The sequence below is a fragment of the Balearica regulorum genome, chromosome 4 (genome assembly GCF_011004875.1).
Source record: "Balearica regulorum gibbericeps isolate bBalReg1 chromosome 4, bBalReg1.pri, whole genome shotgun sequence".
Taxonomy (NCBI): Eukaryota; Metazoa; Chordata; class Aves; order Gruiformes; family Gruidae; genus Balearica; species Balearica regulorum.
In genome coordinates this window covers 49494632-49519109 of record NC_046187.1, presented here as the reverse complement: position 1 = coordinate 49519109, position 24478 = coordinate 49494632, and the positions used below count along the sequence as shown (strand labels likewise).

Here is a 24478-nt window from a genome sequence, read left to right as displayed (position 1 = left end):
GAATAGCTTTCATTCACTAGTAAGATATGTAATTGTGGAAACAAATAGATAATTCAAGTAACTGGCAACTTCCTTCAATTTCACACTGCAGTCTTTACTACAGCTTGGGGCAGAGAGCAACAAAATAAATTAAGAACCCATTTCATTTGGTAATTACATAGCAAAATATATGCATGTATGTGGTGATTGTAGTGATAATTAGAAGGGTTTTCAAGTCACTGGGCTGATGCCAATAGAAGACTTCCAAAACATTTTGACGAATCCTTAGTAATTATAGTGGGATTCCAAAGTCTTTAGACAATGCTACTGAGAACTTCAAATGGGATATTAAAAATATTGTAGTTGGTAACAGAAAGCAATGTGTGATGTTTCTGTGTTCTTTGAATTTACACAATGTTGCTGGCAGTAAGTGACATGTTTGTTGTTCCATGTCTTTTTCCTAATCTACTAGAGCAGTATTTTTAAAATTAATTAGGGTATTTTGTAATAAGTTACTGCTTGGCTTCCAGTTTCTATGATGAAGTCTGTAAATGTAAAAGGATGTGTTTTCAACTTAACTGAACTGACTTACCAACTATAGCAAATACTCGATTGAAGACTGAAAAACAGATAAAGCTTTTGCGTTTTGTTTTCATGAATACCGCAGCTGGTGCAAACCACGCAGCCTGTATATTTCTTTTTAAGCTTATTTCAATGTATGAAAAGCACTAAAGTTCTGGCTGCAGCTTCTCTTTAAGAGACTTTGAGGGACTTCACTTTAGCATGTGCCATTCTGTACCTGTGTGTACCAGCTAACTACAAACATTGCGTGAAGATGGGAGAGAGGATGGTTTCCCAGACAGGAAAGTTTTGTAGACTTAGGACTACTCTGGGAACTAACACAAAATGATGGAACAGTAGCTCTGTGTACATCAAACAGGAAGCATTCAAAAAAAAAAAAAGTATTCTGAACCAAGTTTCTGCAGTGAGAAATCCTATGTGTGCCAATATAAATCAATTCAGGTGTTGGCAAGGGTGTATTCTTGCAGGGAAAAAATGAAAGGTGACCTGAGAAACTTGTGCTAAATGTTGAACCTCCAGTTTCTGGAAGATTGTGAGCTTTGTTGGGAAGGTTGAGCGGTGCCTCCTCTCTGGAGGTGAGAATAGGCTCCTAATTGTATGTTTCTGTCTGCTTTCTTAATTTTACGTGCATCACTTTCATCTAGGAAAAAAATTGAATATTATTGTAATCACTAGCCTTTCTATAGACGTAAATGTTCTGCAGAGGGCTTCTGTTTCTACTACAGGTTAGAGACAGCACCTCTTCCTGCCAAATACAGACTTCTTTTCAGGGGTGATTTTGCATCCTGTTTCTCTGATAGAGATACCAATGACTTCGGCATCTGCCTGTTTCTAGAAGCTACAGTGACAAAGCTGACTGTGTTGCAGAGGACTTCAGAGTATAAGAAATTTGGACTACCTCGTGTATACCATGCATCTCTCTCAGTAATTTTTACTCTCTCAGCTCTCACTAGAGCAACATTTGTTGTTGCCATTTTGGGCAGTGACAGAAGTTGTCCTTTCATGCAGGAAGGTGTTCAGACGTGGTTATTCTGTCATACCAGACACCCATCTCTACCTTCTCTCAGGCAATCACTGAAGTAAAACCACATCCTAACACCTGCATGAAGAGAACAGCAACTCTCCAGTGGCAAAGAATAAAAGGGAAAATGCCAGACACCAGAAGAGAGATAAAACTATCTTTTCTGCTATTGCTAGTAGAGTATTTTCTTACAGTTAAAGACTGACATCCCTAGCTTATATTCACTAGCTGATATTTAGTATTACAGAAGTAAATTAACTGACCTTTCAAGGAAATGGTAAACTCTTGATCCCTCTCTTGAGGAGTGTTGCTTGTTACTTCTGGAAGCATTCAGCATTGCATCAATACCAAATCAGAAATAATTTTAATTTTGTCTTCAGTTGCCCTAAACTAAATTAGTAGTCTTAGGAACATTGGGTTATTTGCTGTAATACCTTGTACGTGCTGCTAATCTATCTTTATATAATGAATATTTGTTTCTCTTTACATCTCTACAGATACTTCTTTAACTTGAAATTTGCTAACATAGCTCTGATTTTAAAAATTATTCCAGTTTCATCTATCATATTCAGACAAGGAATCCCTAGAGAGGGAGCCTAGAGGTGAATCCCAGCAAGAAGTCTTAAGACGGGCAGCCAAGGATCTTCCTATCTATACACGGACAATGTCTGGAGGTAAATAGGTGTTCAGGAGACCACTGAAGGCAGATGTCTTGATGTACTACCTAAACGAATTTAAAAAAAAAATTCAAGGGTTTGAACTGTATGAAGAACTGCTCTTCATACTTCATAAAATAACAAAGTGACCCAAGAACTTAACTTTAATGCAGCTTCATACGGCTACATGTATTCAATGGAAAGATTGTTGGAAAGTAACTTGCTGTGTACAGTTTAGGATTTGCTAAATGTGTGCAAACTGACATTAACAAATAGCTTGTAATACTAACAAACTGCAGAAAAGGCTGTAGCAGTCTTTAACTGCACAGATTTCTTCTTTCATAGGTTAAAAAAATATAAAAAATAATCACTGTCTGCATGTCATGTATAGCTAGATAAATCACAGTAAGAAACTGTTACTGTTTTACTTGCTGGTTGTTCAGTTGCGAGAACAAAAGTTCTTCCAAACTAAGAGTTAATCTTAACCTGCTGATATGGTAAGTTTGTGAATGCTGGCTAGCTAAGCAAATCCAAGAGATAATCTCATATAGTAAATTAAAGCTGTTAGAATAATAGCCTAAAATAGCTATATTGTTGAACAGTCTTTAAAGTTTTTCCAGTCTAGTGAGGGTTTTGTTGGTTCACTGGTTGCTTTGCAGAGCTAAGGGGTTTGGAAGAAAAAGCCCTGATTAGCCTGATTAGCAGAGATTGCAAAAACTGAGCTTTTTGGGTTCACTTTGCTAGATTCAGCATTGCAAGTACTTAAAGAATGCTTCAATATTTGCAACTGTTTCTGATCGTGCTGAAATGCTTTCCTGGGGGTTCAGCTGGGCTGAGCTGCTAGTATTTACTTTTGCGCCGGCTTCAGAAATCAAAATGTGTAACTACATTGAGACCTAATCTTGGAATTTTTTCTTTAGCAATCAGATACTGTGACAGATGCCATCTTGTAAAACCAGATCGTTGCCATCACTGTTCTGTATGCGACAAGTAAGAAAATATTTTAAATAAGTGGCTTTCTGGATAAACAGATTTTTTTTTTCTTGACACAGGAGCTTTTATTTTTTTATGCCTAGATTTTTCAGGTTTAATGTTTTGGCAGAGAAGCTTTTTTTATTCCTTAGATTTTTTTCCAGGTTTAGTTTTTGTTTGTTTGTTTATTTATTTCTAAAGAAGTCTGTAACTTACTCTAATTCATTTGATGGTTTTCTTGATGCCAACATGGATTACATGGTCTTACACATTCTTTACGTAATGGTTAAAAATTATGAATATTAATAAAGAACTTTCCTTAAAAATGTAACCAAAAATAGCTGATAAACAAAAATTTGCTTTTTTTGTTAGAATCTGAATAAAGATCACTACCCATCTCAATCTAATCATGATGTCACTTACATCTTATCTGAGGTAATAAACTTAATATCCTATTTTTCATGGGATAACTTGCAGGTTAATTTTATTTAAAGAAAGAAACAACCAAGCATTCCCCATTTCTAACTGAAGCCGCAAAATAAAGTTTTTGTTTGTCTAACACCAAATGAAGTTCACCTCCATATTCCCCAGAAATCTATTTGCTTCCTAATAAAATCTTTCTTTCGGCTGTTCTTCTCTCTGACCTTTCTCCAGTTAACTTGGATGTCTGTGTTTCTCCACTCTTGCCCCCAGTGTTTTTTAAATTTCCAACTTTAAGGGGCTTCCTGAAAGGTTGATTTGTTCCAAGTACTCTTCAGGTGATAATGCATCAAACCTTCCAACACAACCATGAGGCAGAGACGACTTTCCATTTTGTCCAGCAAAACAGCAGAGGCACTGAAAGAGTAACTGAGTTGAGGCAGAAAGAGGATCTTGGTTGTGTTGTATGGGATGGTAGTTGCAATGTAAGACAGAAATGTTCTCGTGTCTGAGCAGGGTAGGGAAAAAGGGTGACCTGGGTTATCCAGTGAAATGTGAGTGAAATTTGCAGAATGCCTTTAGTTACTACCTTTTGCAGAATACTTTAATTTTGTCCTTACCTTGTCAAAATTCACTTGCTTCAATGATACCTGATTTCCTTGCGCATGTTTTATTGTGGAGAGTGATTAATTGCAAAAATGCTTGGGATTTTTCATACAAGGTAAGTTCTTAAAAACCTCCAGTGCATCTGCATATATTTCTATAAAATCATGTACTTGGAAATATATTTAGTTGCATCACTAAGTATATAATAATTGAATTAGCCTAGTTTCTAGGTCTCTGTCAGAGAATAAACAATAGTTGAAAAACCTATTCAGAATGAGAACCAAATCCTAAAGCTGAAGTTATAGATTGCATTTTCTTAAATCACTAAGCTCCAGACAGAAGAAGCATTTTGAGTTTGGGTTACCTACAGTTTACTTGTAGGTAAACTGTATTATGTGAATTTAAATAGACATCTTTGTTAAATAGATTAGGTAACCAATAGTACGTATGGGTAATTCTTAATCTGTATGTGAATAATTTAAATCTGACACATAACTGTGCTTCTGACTTTTGTTTTTCTTTTGCCTTTTGCAATGCTTGGAATTATCTTGGGGTTTTTTTTAAGATGCATTTTGAAAATGGATCATCATTGCCCTTGGTGAGTATACTATTGGCTTTCTTTTCTTACTTTCTGATTTGATAAAATAAACTCTTGAGGGGCCTGTTATGAAGGTGATGCTTCACTATTCCTAGAGTTAGATGCTTATGTGAAGTTAATGGTCTTGCAGGACCACTGGAGTTACTTACTGTATATCCTCTTTTCCTAGTTGTGAGATGTGGAAAGAAGTTCGTGTATCATTTTTCTTAGACCATTGAGTTAGGTACCTCCATGTTTTTACAGTTAGGATGAGGTAGACTTCTGGTCAGTAAGAAAACTTCTTTTAAGAGTTGCATCTTTTCTTCATGGACTTTGAGTTTGACTGTTACTGTGGCTTAGTTGCATTGAATGATGAAATACTGCCCTGGGATAAAAACCAAAGGGAAGGGCAGTGCCTTGTTCCCCTTGTGGAAACTCCCAGGACCGCTTGAGTGGGCTTGCTGGAAACAGCAAGTTAGCTTTTTTTAGTTATATGGGTTCTTTGTTTTCTTTCATTTTTTCTCCCCTCTCCCTCCCACCCTCCCTCCTTTTGCTGCCATGTCAGCCTGCACAGTGGTTTTGTTTTCCTGTCTTTCCTCCGCTGCCCTTGGAAACAGTGGGTAGACAGGATGTGTAATTAATTTTTTGTCAGTTTGGCAGGTATGTCACAGAAATAATTAAAGGTAATTGTTTAGTAAGGTCCAAGTTAAGAGGATTGAGTGGTAGATGGCAGTTCTTCACCACATGAAACCGATCAGAAAAGAAGAATCTCCTGTGTTGGACAAACTGAATGGTAGACAGTCCCAAGCGGCTGGTTTGACCTTCTTAAATCAAATTCCTGGGCAGAGGAGACTCTGTCCTGGGGGAGGAAGGGATGCTGTGCTCAAGGGTTCTATGGGAAATATCATATGGCTATTTTGCCAACCAAAGTAAGGGTGTAAATCAGTATAATGGGTGGGGTTTAGCCCCCCTGAGAACATCATTAGGTCCTGCTTTGCTTTTTGTGTTGGTATTTTTTGGTGGGAGCAAGTTTGGTGGGAAAGAACCCATGTGATGCTTAGGGAGAGTGATGGCAATTACTACTATTTTAATATTCTGCTAGGAGAAGGACTTCTGGAGAGAGGACAGGTAAAAATAACCTAGGTAAAGTAAGCTGGAGCATTTGGAAGGCAGAGGTAGTATGATGGTAGTCATGTCCTAGCCTCAGGGCAGCTGTCTTCTGCTTTTTGGGAGGCTTTATTTTGGCTATCACTCTGGCACTAATGGAAGTGCTGTGATAAATGGAAATATTTAATGCTAATTGCCCTCTAACTATTCTAAAAGGTTTAAGTGATGCAGAAATAAAAGCATTAGTGATTTCTATGCTAGTGCTGCTGCTACTCATACTGTATATGGATGGAGCTGCAGGCAGGAATGCGATGGCTTGATGCATCACCAAAAATATAATTTGTATATAACAACTCTGATACTAACAAGGCACGTTAGGAGTACCTCAGGAATCATTTTAAACATCTCTCCTTTGTCAGAGTCATCCGAAAAGAATTTAGCATCTCCTTAATTCTGTATGCTTTTTGTTAACCGAGTTGCATCACCTTTGGTGTCTTATAAGTTATTTCTTTGCCTGCATTTTCAATAAACTAACTCTTGAGACAGAAAGGATCTCTCTTTTTGTTGTACTTCAAAATTAAACATTTTAAATCTTAACTGTAATCCAAATTGTTAACCTGGACTGTTCTTCTGTATGAATGTTTTGCTGCAATAGCACACCATTATTTAGCCAGTTGTCAGTACGTTTATCAGTTTTACTCTTCATCCATTTTAAATTGGATGAAAGCAAAGAAAATAACTTTCATTACATTCCATTTTTACTTTTGTTTTGTTATCAGGGTGAACAACTGTGTAGGATTCTCCAATTACAAATTTTTTCTTCTCTTCTTGGCTTACTCACTACTGTATTGCCTTTTCATTGCTGCAACAGATTTACAGTATTTTATCAAGTTTTGGACAGTAAGTACCCTAATCTACGTACTGTCTTTAAGCGTGTGAAGTGACCCCTGTGCAAGAAGTCTTAAGATTCCGAGGCATTACATTGTAATCTAGTATCTCCTAATATGAGGTACAAAAGTTTTATCTAATAAGTGTAGTCCTCTATTTTTTTCTGTTTGTCATAGTTTATGAATTGTCACTTATTTCTTCATTATTTTGAAGCTGTGTAGAACAAGTATGCAATTATTTAGAAAACATTTTACAAGGGAATTTATACTGTAGATAGATTTTGTTAACTTCTTTTAATGCTGTCCTGTGAAAAAGCTTCAGAGAAATCTTCTGGTATTTTAGTTATTATCTGGGTTCACAACTTAGGATATTACCTTCTAAGATTTGCAATATTTATGCTATAATATAAATATTCTGAAAAGGCTAATTAAGGCAATTTTTGTAAAGATATATTTTTCTTCACTAAAAGACACTTCACAGTTCAGATCCAAATTGCAGATTCCTGTTGTCAGTATTTATACTTTCTCAAGAAAGGGCCCCTTCTTGAACTTAGCTGCTGTCAGCAACCTAATTGCCTGGCTGTCTGTATATAGAAGGTGTATAATTCATTTATTCAGACTCTTGTTGTGTGGTACGTTTGTGTCTACACTGAATTTGATTTGGCTGAATAGAGGATTTATTAATAATCAAATTAAACAGCTATTTCCCCAATTCTAATGGCATAATTTTTTTTATTTTATTTTTAGAATGGCCTTCCTGATACTCAAGCCAAGTTCCACATCATGTTTTTATTCTTTGCTGCAGCTATGTTTTCTGTTAGTCTGTCTTCTCTCTTTGGGTATCACTGTTGGCTTGTCAGCAAGAATAAGTCTACATTAGGTAAGTAGATTTAATGCTTTTGTGTTTGACAGCACTAACTAAATAATAAATGTATATTATATGTATGGGAGTAATGGAAAAAGCAGGCAGTCCTATACAAGTTCCTTGGACCCTGGTTAGAAGTGCCCGGATCTGGCAGTGTCCGGTACTGACTCCCCAGTTCTGCTGCTCCGCGGAAATTCATGACTCTCTTCCTCCTGCCCCAAGGGACCAAGCTATTAATGAACTCATCCTCTTTATCCAACTTCCTCCCATCCACAGCTTGTTATTAGAAACTGAATAAATTAAAAAATAAATAAATATGAGATCACTTTGTAATAAATGTTAGATGCACTAAGGCATGCTCACACAAGTGCTTCTTGTTTGGCATTCCAGCCCCCAGGTCAGGGTCCCCTGATGAGGTGTCTCAGGGCAGTGGCGCCAGCCCTTCATTCCCACCCTTGCACGCTGTGGAACCAAAGTTCCTCTGTTCAGTTTGTTAATTTTAAAAACCTCAAAGAAGATGGCCTGTGCTTCTACTCTGGGGCAGTATATATAGCTGCATTGAATGTTGGCGTTAAACTAGGATTTCCCACTGCTTGGATGCATGTTTGGTTACAAATCTTAATAAACAAGCAAATAAATAAATGGAGTTGCAGAAAATTGAGTGCCTGTTCTGTACTACATCCTGGACTGTAATAATACCAATTTGCAATATATTCATTAAAGTTTCTAAATCTCAAAATGCTTTTCTGTTATAAACTGAATTAGAGTAAGCCAATGAATTGATCTGGTTTTTCCAGTTCTCTTCAGATTTACTAATATGTCAATGATTAATGGAAAACTTTTACTATATATCATTGGAAGAAAGCTTGTTTACGTCAAGATTTCTGTAGGATTTGTGGATTTCTTCAATATTCTGAAAAATCATCTACTTAGCAATTAGTATCGGAAAAAATTTGTTCAATCTAGTTGTAAGTGGAGAAAAGTTTTATTAATGATGCTTAAATGAACAGAAATAATTAAGTATTCTGTTTACAAACTATTCTTACCATTTTAGTGCAAAAAAAAAAAAAAATTGTTCAAAGGTAACAATAATGCAGTACAGTTCTAATTCAACATTTCATGTTTTTAAAAAAACAAATTGAATTCCATACAGGTAATAGAGCATGTTTTCTGTACACATAAGCTACTCAAAAAGATGTGTTTGTCTCTTCTTCCCATTTTACTTTGGGAAATTGCTCAATATGTGAAACCCTGAACATGCAATAGTTTGGTAACAAAGCCATGACAGCTTTTAAGCTAAATCAGCCTGGGAGCTGTTTTCCTAACCTGACATGGGCATCTAAAAGGGTATCTATTTTCCCTTCCCCCTTCTTTAAAACACCTTGTAACTAAAGCATACTACATGTTGAAGGTCATTTGTAGCAGTTCATAGCTAAGGATTTACTGGAGAAGGATGATTTCTGCATGGTTATAGCATGGTTTGTGTGAGCTGTACTGTCCGGACATCAGGACATCGTTTGCCTACTGTATATAGCCAATTAAGGGAATTAAATGGCTATCAGTCACTTGGTGGAAAGTGAATGACTTTTGTGCTTCAGGCACTCTGCAACACTTGAAGCTATATTTAGCTCTCTTCTCCAGAAATTTAGGTTGGTTGTCCGTGGGGAATAATCTGGGTCTACGAGTAAAGTGCTTGCTTTATGCAGCTGTAAAAACACACAATATCTTCATTCCCCAGGGCATGAATACTACTAGTCTTACTCCTAAAGTAGGTTAAGCTTTTCTTCTTTTCCATTACTCTTTCTGTAGTAAACCCTTTGTTTCGGTTTTTCGTTCTTGAACACTCTCTGTGCTGTAGTCACATGCTGAAATCTTCATAGAGCATATCAGGCCTTCTTAAAAAGTGAGTTCCTCGCTCTTCCTTGCCTTGATTAGGGAGGAGGGTGGAGGAGACTCCCTTCCTCAGCCACAGGACTTCCTCTGCACACACCGTGACCATCTAGCACTGGCTTTGGCTTTCAGGAGCAGACTGATTTTTGCCGTTGTTTGGGCAGTACAGCCTTTCCTCTTGATGATGGTATTGTCAGTGCAATTGCTTAAGTACCAGTGTGAAACTTAAATGTGCTATCTTGCAAAGAGATCTGATTATTTTATTTTTTTTTAAGAGGTGTTCAGAGCTCCCATATTTCGTCATAGAACAGACAAGAATGGCTTTAGCTTGGGATTCAGCAAAAACCTCAGGCAGGTATTTGGTGACGAGAAGAAATACTGGTTGCTGCCTGTGTTTTCAAGGTACGCTCTGTTTTTAATGCTTCATTTGTTGAAACCATTGAATAATCAGCATCCACAGGGTTTGAGGCGGTGGTTAGTTTTTCGAAATAAGATACGGTAATACTCACTTTAGAAAAAACAGTTGTTCAAAGTTTTGTGGGTTGGGTTTTTTTTGTATGTGTGATACTAATTCTGACTTTCTCAGTCTAGGGGATGGCTGCTCCTTCCCAACTTGCCTTGTTAATCAGGATCCTGAGCAAGCTTCCACACCTGGTGGTCTTAATTCAACATCCAAAAAGTAATCTGCTTTTTGTTACTCATTTCAAATAGTGGATATTCTGTTTTTTGCTGTGCAAATACAAATAGAACCACATATAAGATGCTTAGAAGTGGTAAGCAAATGAAGAGTATCCTAATAATAAATACCAGTCAGATTTTTAACAGCTAAGCTGTAATTCAGCTAATCCTCAGATACATATTTAAATTTATGGAAATAAGGTGGGGGGTTTTTGCCCCCCCAGTGTGCTTTATGTCAGTTCAGTGGCATCCCAGGACCTGAATTTTCCACACCTGCCTAACATTGAGTATCAGTAACATTCTGTTCTGCACACAGATGAGACGGTTAGTCAGTCTGCCTGTGATACAGATGCATTAATTACCTTGCAAGGCTTTGGGGAAGGCCTGCGTCTTCCTATCTGGTGAAAGATGCTTCGCGCAAGGGAATCCCAGGCCTTGGCACTTGTGCCAAAGCGCAGGAAGCTGCATATTAAACGCATGCGTTTTTATTTCTGCTGATAATAGGACATATTTTCTTAGTTCTTATCTTTCATGGACGTGACATCTTTAAAGTGCAAAGAGTATGCAGATGCTCCTTATGCTAAATAAATATAATAGCTTAGTATTTCACATTGTAGCATTTTTGCAACATTTATGTAATGAAGAGTGTGATAAGTATAGTAGACTCGAATATATGACTAAGAAATGATAATGGAATCGTATTGACAATATCGCATTCATAAAAGAAATGCATTATGTTTCAGCTAGCTGTTTATTGACATTTTAAATCTTACCCCAGTGATCCATAGCTTATATTGGCAAGAGACATTGGAGATGTTCTCTCCGCTATTTATCATGTCAAGTTTGTTGTAGTGGAAGAGGATATGGATAGAGTGCATTTGGAACTGGAGTACATCTATTAATATATAATAGCAGCCAAAGAAAAAGTCAGAATGTTTCCCTGTTCTCTGCTAGGGAGTCACTTTTTAGATTACACTGTAGTTGTTACAGATGTAAGCGCAATGTAGGTAATGATAAAAGTGTAGGGATTCATCAGAAAAGCAGCAAGGTAAGCTGGGGAAAATACCGCGTATGACAAACTGTAATGTGTGGTAAGATAATGAAAAAATCACTGCAGGTTACTAATGTTCTTTTATCGGCATTACAGTGAGAACCACCTGTTTCCTGCAAAGCCATTGCGCGATTCCCAGAGCCACCTTCTTACAGATACACCGTCTTGGTCAGAAAGTAGTGCAAAGGCTGAAAAGGGCAAAGTTGGTAAGGAACCGATTTCTGAGCAATGACTCGTTTTGTAATAAACTTCATGAACTCTATTTTAAAAGCACGTTCGTAGGAAATTCTATGTATCGAGCTGTGGTGCCCTTCCCAGTTAAACCTGACCAAGAGATACTGAGAATATCAACACCAGTAGGTGCTAATTATCTTTTAGGCTAAGCCTGATAATTCTTTTGGCGACAAATTGCTTCTACCAGAATATGATGACACTTTTTGCAGCTAGTGAAAAGCCATGTCATGGACAGAGGACAGGAGTAGGCTTGGTAATAGTGGAATGACCCTAAGGTGAATTGTTAATTACACGTTGTATTATTTGCTGAAATAGACATGAGACCTTTTCCTGTGGAAATACCATTTTTTTTGTCTTTAAAGGTATGAGCAATCCTGCATTAACCATGGAAAATGAAACCTAATTTCCCTTAAAAGAAACATCTGAATATGTAAGGAAAGGTATGTTAATATTTTCTGTACTTAATATGTTATTCCATGATTCCTCAACACTTGAAGATTGCACAAAAGAAAATAACTAAAGCACTTCCTATCTGTTTTCTTTTCTTCAATTTAATTTTTCTTTTTTTTTTTTTTTTTTTTACCATGAGTAGTAGCACACTAATTCAGTTTTAAACTAAACCTCCTATTTCTTGATGTGTCATGCTTGCCAAATAGTTTAACATTTATAGCCATTGCTTTTAGGTAATACTCCAAAATATTATTATTACCTTTCTTTAGAAAGATCATGAAATTGTGACTATTCAAGTTGTCCAGCAAATATTTGTAAAGCTAAGTTTGAAAACAGAGTTAGTTCTGAACACAAAGATCATAGCTTGGTCTGCTAAAGCAGGTAAAGGTCTATCAGATGATGAAGGAAAAAAGATTTATTCTAATATGTAAGCTATTAGCAGCTTGTTCTTCTATGCCAGGTACTGAGCTGCATCCTATTTAATAACAAAAAAGTTCTGCCTATGGAAGACAAAAGGTGTCCGTATGACTTCCTGAGCATTTAGTCACCTATTGTTAAAAACAGCTGAGATTTTTTTTTGATTTCTTGCATTGATATCTTGCAACATAGACTTCTTGGAAGTCAGGTTTGAGAAGCAGCTAGTAAATTCTTTTGAGAGGAGGGGACCTCAGTTGGGTTGCGGGGAATGAACACAATCGATCATCATATTCTCTTTAGTACTGGAAGATTTCTAACTCCATCAAAGCTTATGGAAATCAACCATATCATATTTAAAAAATATGGATAAAAAAAATTTTACTCCAACCTTAGGAATTTCAGCATACCAAATAATTTACAATTTTCCAACATTGGCGGAGTCATTCTAGCAAGGTCATTTCCATCTCTGCTATTGGAAGCACCCTTTCAGTCATCCTGAAAAAGTGTCTCAAGCGGATGTCCTTCATTTGTGTGTGACGTGACTCTCGGACATGCTGTCACAGCTGTCAGGTTGCTCTCTGTCACTCCTGGAGGAAGTGGGAGGCATGGAAAGCCATCAGAGAACAGCAGTGATTGTTACTAGACCCATCAGGCATGGTATTGCACTGTCAAGGCAGATTATAAAAATGGTAGGTGTGCAGATACCAAGAGGTGGCCTGTAGCTTGTACCAAAAAGGTCCCAAAAGTTCAGTTGGATTCATCAGAGAAAACTGAAAAATTCTTCACTCTCGCATTCTGGTTTTCTGTTAAGCAGTGAATGAAGACACAGATGGTTGCAGATATAGGTACATCTATAAATTTGGTGATGGTGTGAAGTGTTAAAGTGTTGAAAATGTGGGTGTCAAATGAACAGAGTTAAAGAAACGAGCAAATGAAACTGAGCCGGTGTCTGCAATTTTGACTGCTCTGTGTAGGTTGTTTGGGGTTTTTTTAATAGAATCTAAAAATCTCATTTCTAACCCTTTGTTCAAAAAGTAAAATGCCATGCTTCTGCCCTGTTTAATCTATCAGTTGTTTCAACGAAACAACAGCTTCTGGAAAAGAACAGTTAGTTTAATGTCTTATGTGTCATCGCTACTCAAGAGTAAAGAGTTGGTGATGCTTTAAAAAAACAGATTTTTTTAATTATGTTACAGAAAAATCATTAATTGCTACTAGTTTTGTCAGGTTGGAGTTCTACTTTCTGAAGTCCTAACACTTAAGTGATAATTTTTAAACTTTAGTCTTTTTTTTAAGAGTGCATACATTTTATTGGTACTTTGTGGTTGTTCTTGAGATGCTGAAAGTGTGTTTTTCAAGCTGTATAGCTTGATAAACATCTTGTGCTCTTTTTTTGGTTTTGGTTTTTTGGGGGGGGGTTGTTGTTTTTTTTCTTTTAGTCCAGTCTGAGAAAGGAACAATTAGATTTGTGTTTGCAGTCTGATTACACCACCCCCTGGGGTTTGGAGGTTTTGGGGGTTTTTTTTGTTTCTTCTTTTTTATGAGCATCCATTTTGAAGTGCAGCATTTTAAAGAGACCACCGTCAGAGGAGGGTATGTTCCAAAAAATAAGTGTAAAGGCACGTAAAGGGGCTATTGGAAGTTAGTTTTGCCTCAGAGCAACATGTGCACATCTCAAAAGGGCAGTAGCTAAGGACTGACTGTTTCTCTGGCATAGCATAAGTGCCAGTTTGGTTGTACCCTTAGCTCTGAGATGTTTCTGTGTGGCACTTGAAATACTTTCTAGAGATGTAACAAAAAAGCTAGATTACTCTGTGTGTGTGTGTATATATATATATAATCTCACATGCAGTTGCTGGAATGAGCCCTTATATAAAAACATTTTTAGTTTTTTTTTTAACTACTTTGCATTTAATGTCATTACTTTATTGACAGCATTTGAGTTATATTTGTTCCTAGGGAGTGAATAGAATAATAAAGATGCTGAAGTCACAACAACAAAACCAAGTAATTTCATCTTTGACATGAAAAATACAGCCCACAGCCCCTGCCAGTGTGTTGGTAATTTTTTTTTTTATTTCTGTCCCAACTAAGGATATGTTCAATATCCTGTAATCCTTCATAGTTAATCAGAGGACTAATTACTGAGAGTGCCAGATGTGGTTTATACTAATACAATAAAGAATTGGTTTTTAATGATGTTGGTACCTGGAAGTACTGTAAAAATAGCTCACTTTATTTTATAAACTGGTGGCCTGCTCGCTATGTAGTCAGTGTTTAATCACTGTCATCCTGAAGTGGATTAAGAACATAACTGTGAACAGTCTTACCGTGTTCCTCTTCAGGGAGGGATTTTTCATTCAGCTGTTGTTCACTTTCCCCTTTGAGTTGATGAGACTTGTTGCAATAACTTAATGTTTAAGTATTCTTCAATTCTAATAATGTATTTGGTGATGAATGTTCTGTTCCAGTTCAAGAAAAAGCTGTTGTTGGAAGGAAGATGCATTCTTCCAAATATCAGCCCTGTTGGCCAGCTGCTCCTGTCTGCTCCTGTGTCGATGTGCTCAGAAAACAAACTGGCAGATGATTAGCTGTCTCCATGTCACTGCTTGAAACATGAAACTAAACATACTACTTCTGAACCTTATAAAGAATGTTTCAACTTAAAATTACTGGTTTTGAATAGTGAAGGATGATTCTGAGTATTAGGGGGAAAAAGAAAAGGAGTCTGAGTTTACAATTGTAAAATTTCAGTGGCTAGTTTTACTTTATATTCAGCACAAGAAGAATGTGACCTCCTTACATATCAGTCCCTGTTCTTGCCTTGGTTTTGAAAATTCACCTGTTAATTCAGATTGCTGTAAGTAGTTGACTTTAAAATCAAATTTTTGCACTACTGGCTTTATGAATTGGGAGAACAGCCAGTGTTGATTACAAATAATTTAGTGGCTTGGTGGACAGTATTTTATTTTGAGCGCTTGATACGCAATTTTTGAAGATAAGGGGACCCAAGTGAAATGTCTGACTATTTTTGGAACATTTTTGGAAAACGTTATTGCAAAAGCTCCATTTTTCCCTCAGATCTGCACTACCAATAGTTAGAAGAGTTACGGGGCGGGGGGGGGACGATGCTGCCTTTGTTAATTAAATGCTACAGTGGGTCCCTGGGAAGTTGAGTGATAAAAAGCCTGCGTTCAGATGGATAATACAGAGAATGAAGCTGGCCAGCTGGGGCTTTTGATGGGAGCTGCACAGGACAGTGCTATGAAATGGGGATTTTATTGTCCCATTTGGAACCATTAAAGCCTTCGGGAAATGAATGTTGGCATTTAACTTTGATCCAAAAGGCTTTTTACCAACCTCTGCCCCTGAGCGCCACTGTCTTTCAAAATCCTAGTTTCTTATTAATCAATAGTTGTCTCAGATTTCTTTTTTCACTTGTTAAGACAGTACCTTTCTTACTGCATAACTTAATGAAGATCATGTACAATCAAGGAGACTTACTGTTAGAACTTGTGATATTTCCATGTACAGGACAACAGATGTTTGATTGCAATACCAAAAAGCCAAGCTGCTGCATGTAGGAAACCTGTTTCAATGAAGTTAGGAGCTAGCAGCTTGCTTGGGATCAGAGTTTACTGGCCAGATAATAAAAGATGTATTATCAACTATCAAAGTCAAGGAAGTTTCAGCAACACAAATCTAATTGTCTTGTGCCTTTTGTATACACTACATTTATGGTATCAGTGTTTACATTTAAATGCAAATTGTTATTCTGAAAACAACTTTAGGAGGAACTTGGTTATGCTTTCTAGGTGGCTAGATAAAAAGACTAATCAAAAAAAAAGTGAAAAACTCAGACTAAGCTCAGTTCAGTTGAAGCAGAACAGTACTTCTGTTATCAAACCTGAGTCACTTAGCAGGTTGGTTCACAGTGTAAAGATGCCAGTTGTTTGTTAAGAACACTGGCAGCAGCACTAAGTGACAGATTTCTGAAAGCAAAAATCTTACCTTTAACTCTTCTACAGGCAGGTAACTTTAAAATTTGTCTTTCTTGGGTTTACAACTTAAGTGATAGCTGTTGGAGCACAAACGTGGTTTGTTTTTTTTTTCCTAGTGAGGGAAGACTGTCTTTTTTTTTTTTTTTAACTCTCAAAATTTTACCAGCCTGAAAACATCTGTTTCTTGCCAGAAGTGCCAGAGTGTGGAGCCCTTGATGTAGAACACTTTTTTTTAAACTAGCATGAAGGTAGCATACAGTTTACATGATGCCTGCAGACATCTAGCAACCAAAAGTTTTTTGCAGCTACTTATTCCGTGTTTTGTCAGCTTACCTCGTATTAGTGTTTGTTTAAAGGCTAACTTGTCAAGGTAGAAGGGGGAGAGGGAAAAATATATTTTTTAACACTTCAGGTTCTCTATCTGTATAGTCTTTTTTTTTTTTTTAATGCAGTTAGTCACAGGGTGGTTTGTCATGGAGCATGCATTTGAAAATACTGAGTAAAAAGTTGAAATTCAGCTTCAGTGTAACTTGCTCCAAATGTTTACATAAAGAAAAAGTACACATTTCTACCCCAGCAAAACTCATACTGGAAATGGCTCTCTCTAATAGAGGTGTCAGCCTCCCTGGCTATGTCCAGGGCTCTGAGCATTCTCGGTAAGGCTGGGGATCAATGTAGAGAAAGGACAGGGATAAGGGATCAAGAAATGCCTGGTGTCTCAGAAGTCACACTTAGAAAGCACAATAGCCCTAAAGAATCTGCAGCTTTGATGTAGCCAGAGGCTGTCTCTCTAGGAGAAACCTGATCAGGGCTTGGGGAACATGCTGATGAAGGGAGAAGGGGAAAGAGCAAGGAGGGTAGCTCCCAGGTAAATGTTCAGCAGATCTGAGCCAGAGGGCTGCAGCTACACCTGCTCTCAGGATGGGTACCTCTGCCTCTCTGTGAAGAGCACTGCCAGCAGGCTTTGGGGGTTCCTGGCAGTTCTCACTGTATAGAGCATGGACAAGTGAGCTAACCATGCTCCAAAGTATAACTCCTGATATGACTCTATTGGCTTTAAGGTCTCTAATGCTTTATATAGCAAAGTGAAAAGGGTCTTTTTGACACATTGTCATTGCACGTTGATGCTATTACAATGCACATGGGAGAACTTGTGAAGAGGTAAGGGGAGGAAGGGTATATTGTTGTTTGTCCACTTACACTGATTCTCCTTTATATTTTTGCTAGGCACTTTACTACAGCCTTTTGTGTAACCTGTATTTTTTTTAAAGACTGCTTTTTACCTACTGTACAGTTACTAATCTACTTTTTTGCTAAAAAGAAAATAATAGCCCTGATATTTGTCTAGCAGTATGACTGCATTTCAAGCTTAAGTGGAAGTTGGAGGAGTTAGACAGACTCCTCTGATGGGCCTGAGTCCCTAATGACAATAGAATTAAATTTATTTTGTATATATATGTAAAGTCACATGAATCATAGCCCCCTACATGCATAAGAAGCTTCCTTAATTTGTAGGTTAGAACAAATCCAATATCTGTCTGCATCAGAAATGGCCAAACATATTCTCTGTCAGTTGATGTACTGGTGACAGAGTGCTCAAAGTCTTCACAGAGAACTATTTTTAATTAAGAAAATGGAACACCTAGATGTTGGTGAGCTCTTCCCACTGAGCAATTAGACACAACTGCTGCACTTTAATTCTTTAACTTGGGAGAAAAAAAATATTGTCCAGTTTAAGGTGCACAGTGAAAGTTCTTTAGTAGCCTACAACTGTGGGCAGGTAGTTAATGAAACTGCTAATTATTTTTAACTGTTTGTGTACTTAAAGTCAGGGTCTTTGAGCAAGACTGCAGAAAGATTGCAGGAAGCAAACTTGGTTTAGTGCATGGTGTGCTATAGCTGTTGCTAATCATCATTTGGACTGAGAGTTCTTGCCACTTGTTACTGTATTGCTCACATAAATAAATGCTTCATGTTCAGCAAGTCACATATGTAGTAGTCATTGACATGCTACCTTCAGTTTTACTGACAGTGTACCTGAAGAGAACATCATCTCTACTCTGGCTTCATTAACAGCCTAGTTGCTGTGATTGTCCCCTCTCACGAGCACTCTTTTACTTGCCTGTAGGTAAGTTTTCCCTCCCCAGTTTAATTGCGAGATGCCTAGCACCTCACAAAGCACCTCCACTGTGACATAGGTTAAGAGGGAACCAAATCCTTTTTGGTCTTTCATGGGTGAAACACTCCATGTCTTCATGCTGGCACAGCAGACACAGCTGCACTCCTTTGGATACTGCTAAAGGCTAAAAAGGTGGAATTTTGTCCTGAAAAAGAGGGGGTTTTTAAACCCAACTTACAGAAATGCAGAGGTGCAAGGAAGTGACGTATGTTACCAGAGTTGTCACCCACACCAGCTTTGCTTCACGAGGGCTGTCCAGTCTCTCCTATGCCAGATTCTTCCAATGGTCCTGACTTCCCCCTCTTTGTACTGTGCTAAAGATTTCCCCTAGGAAAGCACTGGATCCACTGCTGGTGCAGAGAGGAAGGAGACTGCTCAGGGGCCTCTCAAAAACACTGGAACGTTTAAATAAAGCTTTGTTCCAGTTTATACATAACCTGGAGTGTATGCTGTGAGCTCTTCCCTTTTTTTTTTTTTTTTTAATTTAAAACCCTTGTTTAAAAGGGTTTTAAATAAAATAATACTTGTATGGAAACATATACAAACATTCACATCCAAAACAAGAAGATGAAAAAAAGAATGTACTGCTATGCTGTATGAGTGGTGGGGTGTCTTTGTTGCCACTTTACTTCCAGCTCTCACTTGTTCATCAGTGACCTGGTAAGAGGCACGTAAGAGGAGCAGCCTTCTGGGGTGAAGTTTAGAGCAAGCAGCATGTGACATAACCTAAGGAATGCCTTGTCTGCTTGCCCTTGGCAGATTTTCAATTGTTCCCTTTTTAAATTTATCATTATTCTATTCTTTTTTTTTCTTCCTTTCCATGGAAGTCCAGATGGAAAAGACTTTCATTTGAAACGTACAATCGATATCTACATCCTCTTTATCCCTCTCCCTCCCAAGGTTTACTCTAGATAGATAATTCCTTAATTTATCCAAGTTTTCCTAATGGCACCCATCACTGAAATACAGTAACTCAGTCCTGCTGCAATCTGGCTGTGTAGTTTCCGGTATTTGGGGCAATGATTACATTCTTCATCCTAGATCACTGTAGTCTTCTCAAGCAGATGGGCCCAACACTTCGATTGCAGCAGTTGGAGGAGTGTGCTGTAAGCCATGTCCCCTTTCCCACCTCCTGCATGCTCACACTTTAACTGAGTGGCATAACTGGAACAGGCCCAACACTTCCTGACAGTCATCATTTTATGAAGTAATTTTCCTTTTTTTCTTCTGAAAACAGTAAGTCTCAGTTCACCAAAGAAGGAGCCCCAGTTATAAAGACAAAATACACAACATGTATTTTGTGATGTAACATGTATATGTAACTGTGTGAAACAGCCCTGAACAACCTAAACCTATTTCCAATTATTTTCTCTATCATATCCGAGATTAAAGTGGCCAGTGGTTCAAACAGGTACAACAGAGAAAATCAATAGCTTGCTGATGATATAAGCACACTAGCAATTAACCTTCATACAAAACACTACCATAGATAGTGCAGATACACTCCAGAGCACGCAGAGGGACAAGAATGAAGGAGAACAGCACGTTCGCAAAGCTCAGCTATTTTATGATGAAGGTAAATAAATGATAAAGCATGTTCCATGTAATGCAGCTCAAAAAGTTCAGCTGTTGCCAGTTCCTACCTGATGCAGAGAGAAGGGAAAGCTTTCCTTCTCCCCCCCTCCATCTCCTTCCCTTGCATCATCCAACACAGTTAATTGAGGCGAGTCTCTAATAAGCACAGGAAAGAGCACACACAGGCAAGACAATTCTCCCACTTCACCAGTGGCAGGAAAAGAAAAAAGAAAAATCTCATCTGTGCTAGCAGAAAAAGGATGAAACAAGCCTCTGCAGAAATCAGATTTTCACAGCTGGCATCAATGAGTGCATTTCATTCCCAACCCAAGACTGCTAAAATAAGACAGGAGAATCCTCCTCCTTTCTCTACCATACCTAGTCAGGCAAAAGGGAAGAAAACACCAACACAATCTCCTGCAAACCAACCAAGGCACACTGAAGTTCAGATATACCAGAAAAAGAACTTCAAGGTATGAATGGGAAAGTACGCTGAGACAACCGGTGTGTTTTACCCTCTGTAAAAATTGAGGTTCATTATTTGTGAGAATTTATCCAAACTCTACAATTTGTGGTAGTCAAACACCAAGAGTTCTACTGGAGGCATTTGGCTTGCTTTGCCATCACTGATTTGGTGGTGTTAAATAAAAATGTCAAGAAGTCTATTTTATTTAAAAATTAACTTAGAATAATTATTTTACAAATTAAGAAACTGCAGTGAAGCCACACTGTCCTAAATCTATTAGCATCATGTGAATATTAAACTTCCAGGGAACTTCTAAAAACTGATTCACTACAGAAGCAATTTCTTCCTTTCAGTGCACTCAACTAGTTTAGGTGAGTTATTAGTTAATTCAAGGTTGAGAAACCAATGGAGAGTTTAAACCAGAGGACACAGAAACACATGTTCTCAAGTAAAAATGACACCTGAAAAAATGGGGAAAGACAGCCACCAAAAAACATGTCAGCAAACAAAACAGATATACCATTGGGAAGCCAAGTGAAGATGCAGGGGCTTAAGTTTGTGAGGTTCTTCCTTTCTTTGAATGGCATATTCATTAATATGTAGCACATTTAAAATAAATAAATCTAGCAACATTTGGCCTTATAAAGCCACACTTTCATTCCGTGACTGGTCAATGAACCCCTTCACAGGAAGGCGGCTCAGAGAAGACAGGCACAGATGCTGTGCTCTGGAAGCTCAGCAAAGAATATAGGAAATGACCACAGCTGTCATCAAAGAAGCAGAACTGACCTCACCACCAAGGGGACCAGAGATGGCCTTTGTTGTAGATTACCAGCTGTATTAGTTGAGTGGCTCAACTAGTTATGTAGACAGTCTTCCCTAAAATAATACATTGCAAGTACTATCTTCCTAAGCCAGCCAGAACAGCATGGGGACATGTGTATATGGCTCAGCCCAACACAAGTATAAAAATTGCACCCCCAGAAAAATCAGCTTTGAGGAGAGCAGTGGGCTTGAGCTGGCTTCAACCCATGTGTTCCTTCCTAGCGACTGGGGTCACCCAGCACCATGACGATGAGCACACTATAGAGATCGGTAAAGGGAATGACGTTCGTATTGTGATTCAACTGTACATACAATTGCTACATTGTGTTCCTGTTGTGATTTCAATATATTGCTGTATCACTTTCCTAGATCAAAATCCCACATAATAGCAAATACCTTCAATTAAGTTTGATACTAAAGCATTAAGCTCTCCTCATGTGGAATCTCTAGAAGAATCAGGTAGGAGCGTATTGGAATAACACACTCACTTTGCCAGCTGATTTAGTTAGCCCTTCACCTATTTTTCAAAGTGACTGCAAAAGAAGGATTACACAAAAGAGTTTTATAGAGCTGAACAAGTACTACCACTCAAGAACATTCAGCCAGCATGATTAAATGCAAGATTTCTTAAGCACTAATACTTATAAGCTAGGAAATTTTACTCGGAACTATTAAATGAAAATACTATAAAATTATACTAGCAGCCATGCATATTTCTATAACAAGGATGCCTCAAAAGACAGGTTTGATTCTGTATCTTTGATTCTGAAGTACACCCTGTTGCTTAAGGCAGTATTTAATGTTACTCCCTCAGTATGAAAATTAATACCATCAGTGCTGCGCAATTAACAGAAACACAACTTGTAACCCAGCAGAAATAATTCTCAACTGGATTTATGTACGGCTAAACAGCTTGTTATCAACCAGCTTCTCCCACTGTGACTAATCACCCCCTTAAGACGTTACTGAGACCCACTGTTTGGTCTCTGTGTTGTTTAGACTGCCACATTTCAAGCACTACTAGTGGAATTATCTTTGATACAGTAATTTTAAATTAAAGAAAACCAGATGAACATTAACCGATTCCCCAAGGCACACTGTCTCCTTTTGCTTTAAGAGCTTAACATGCCCCATTACCTGAAAGTGGAACCAACCACACCTCTGTTCTTTCAGCAAAACACAACATTGCAAGAGCAAAAGCCTTCATGAGGAGGCAAAGCACAGACCTTACACAAAACAGGCTCTCTGCACAAGTTATGTCTTCCAGTTTGTGCTATGCAACATGAAGTGACCACTCAGTCTGCACTGCGTGGACTATCCTCTGGGTAACCAATAAGCATATGTCCCTCGTGGGTGCAGAGATGACGCATGAGTATGGGTGCTATTTCAGACACAAGGATCCAGTGCAGTCTACGTAAGTGTGCTCTATTATCATAGAAGAGAGAGCGTTGGAAGGGACCTATGGTGATCACCTAGCCCAATACACCCGCTCAAGGAAGGTCAATACAGCAAGCTGGTCAGAAATTATCTCCCCTTCATAAATGCAGGCTGACTACTTCCAATCACTTTGTTATCCATTCTATGTTTGGAAATGGTTTGTAGAATTATCTGCTCCGTTACCTTCCCAGGGTTCGAGGTAAGGCTGACTGGCCTGCAGTTCCCTGCATCCTCCTTGCCCTTCTTGAAGCTAAGGGTGACATCTGTTCTCTTCCACTCCCCAGGAAACTACCATCATCACCATGATCTTTCAAAGATAACGAGAACAGCCTCACAATGACATCCAGTCAGCTCCCTCGGCACTTGTGGATGCATCCTATCAGGTCCTCTAAACTTCTTTATGTCCGATTTGTTCATACGATCCTAACCTGATCCTCCTCTACCAAGGATAAATCTTCCTTGTTCCACACTTTCCTGGGCATCTCAGGGACCTGGGGTTACTTAAGGCAAGTCTTGTGAGTAACAACCAAAGCAAAGAAGGCTTCAAGTACCTTGGCCTTTTCCATGTCCTCTGTCACTAGGTCTCCTGCCCCATTCAGCAGTGGTCTCACATTTTCTTTCTTTGCTCCTGATGTCCCTTTTCTTGTCTCTTTCCAGATAAGATTTTGGCTTTCTTAACTCAACCCCTACACACTTAAGACAGGGAGGGTCACCTGTCCCTGCTTTCACCTTTTGTACACTTCCTTTCCACATCTGAGTTTAGTCAGAAGCTCCTTGTTCATCAACACAGGCTTCCTGCTACTTTTGCATGATTTCCTGCGTGAGGGAAGGAACCATTCCTGAGCTTGGAGTGACCAGACTTGATTAGAGAAAGTTCTTGGATGTCAGAGGTTATACGTCATCCCCAAATTCATACCAAAAAAAGTCTCAAATACTCTGAATATATTCCAGACCTATCTTCTTCCATCTCAAAGATCCTTCTTGCCTACTTTTAATGAGCAAAAGGATTCAATGATTAAAAAAAAGGTGACAGACAATATTCCTGGAACACTCATGTGACTCCAGAAGCCAAAAATACAAGTGAAGAAAAAAAATAAAGAAAGATCAAATATAACAGGTTTTGATATTGCATTTCTTCTGACAAACCTACTCAAACAACAACATATTTTAAATGGATTGGGAAGAGCAGAGGCCTGGAAAAAGAATTCTTGTCTCTGAACAAAAAGGTGCATGTCTAGACAGCTGGAACTGTGCCTGCACATTTAGTTTTGCAAAAGCAATTAAAGCTGTCCACTTTGGAAACAGATTCAGATTTCAAGCTCTGTAGTTTACAAGTAACAGTCCTACACATAAGAAGAAATTACTTTTTTTCATAATCTCTACAAGTCACCATTTAAACCACTCTTTAATGGAAACTAAATCTAATTTTGCCGTGGAAACTGAATGATGCACAGATGTCTCCCCAGCTGTAATCAACTCTCAGGTCACATTGATCAGACTAAGAGTTCTCACACAGAATAAAGCACAATCTTAGTTTCATGCTGATCGGTGGCTTTAAGAAAAGCTTTTCTTACAGAAAGAAAACTAAAGAGTAGAAATGCTT

The 24478-nt window shown here is 38.1% G+C and overlaps 1 protein-coding gene across 1 annotated transcript in view; it reads left to right on the top strand.

Moving 5' to 3' along the window:
• ZDHHC2 (zDHHC palmitoyltransferase 2) overlaps positions 1-18382 on the top strand; it is a 31234-nt gene extending 12852 nt beyond the window's left edge. Inside the window, exons 4-13 of the mRNA XM_075752027.1 lie at positions 2136-2256; positions 3159-3228; positions 4802-4834; positions 6700-6820; positions 7555-7687; positions 9838-9964; positions 10149-10241; positions 11388-11497; positions 11888-11965; positions 14864-18382. Coding sequence (XP_075608142.1) covers positions 2136-2256; positions 3159-3228; positions 4802-4834; positions 6700-6820; positions 7555-7687; positions 9838-9964; positions 10149-10241; positions 11388-11497; positions 11888-11928 — 849 coding nt within the window. The 3' untranslated portion in view covers positions 11929-11965; positions 14864-18382. The remainder of the gene's footprint in view (positions 1-2135; positions 2257-3158; positions 3229-4801; positions 4835-6699; positions 6821-7554; positions 7688-9837; positions 9965-10148; positions 10242-11387; positions 11498-11887; positions 11966-14863) is intronic.
• Positions 18383-24478: the final 6096 nt, after the last annotated feature.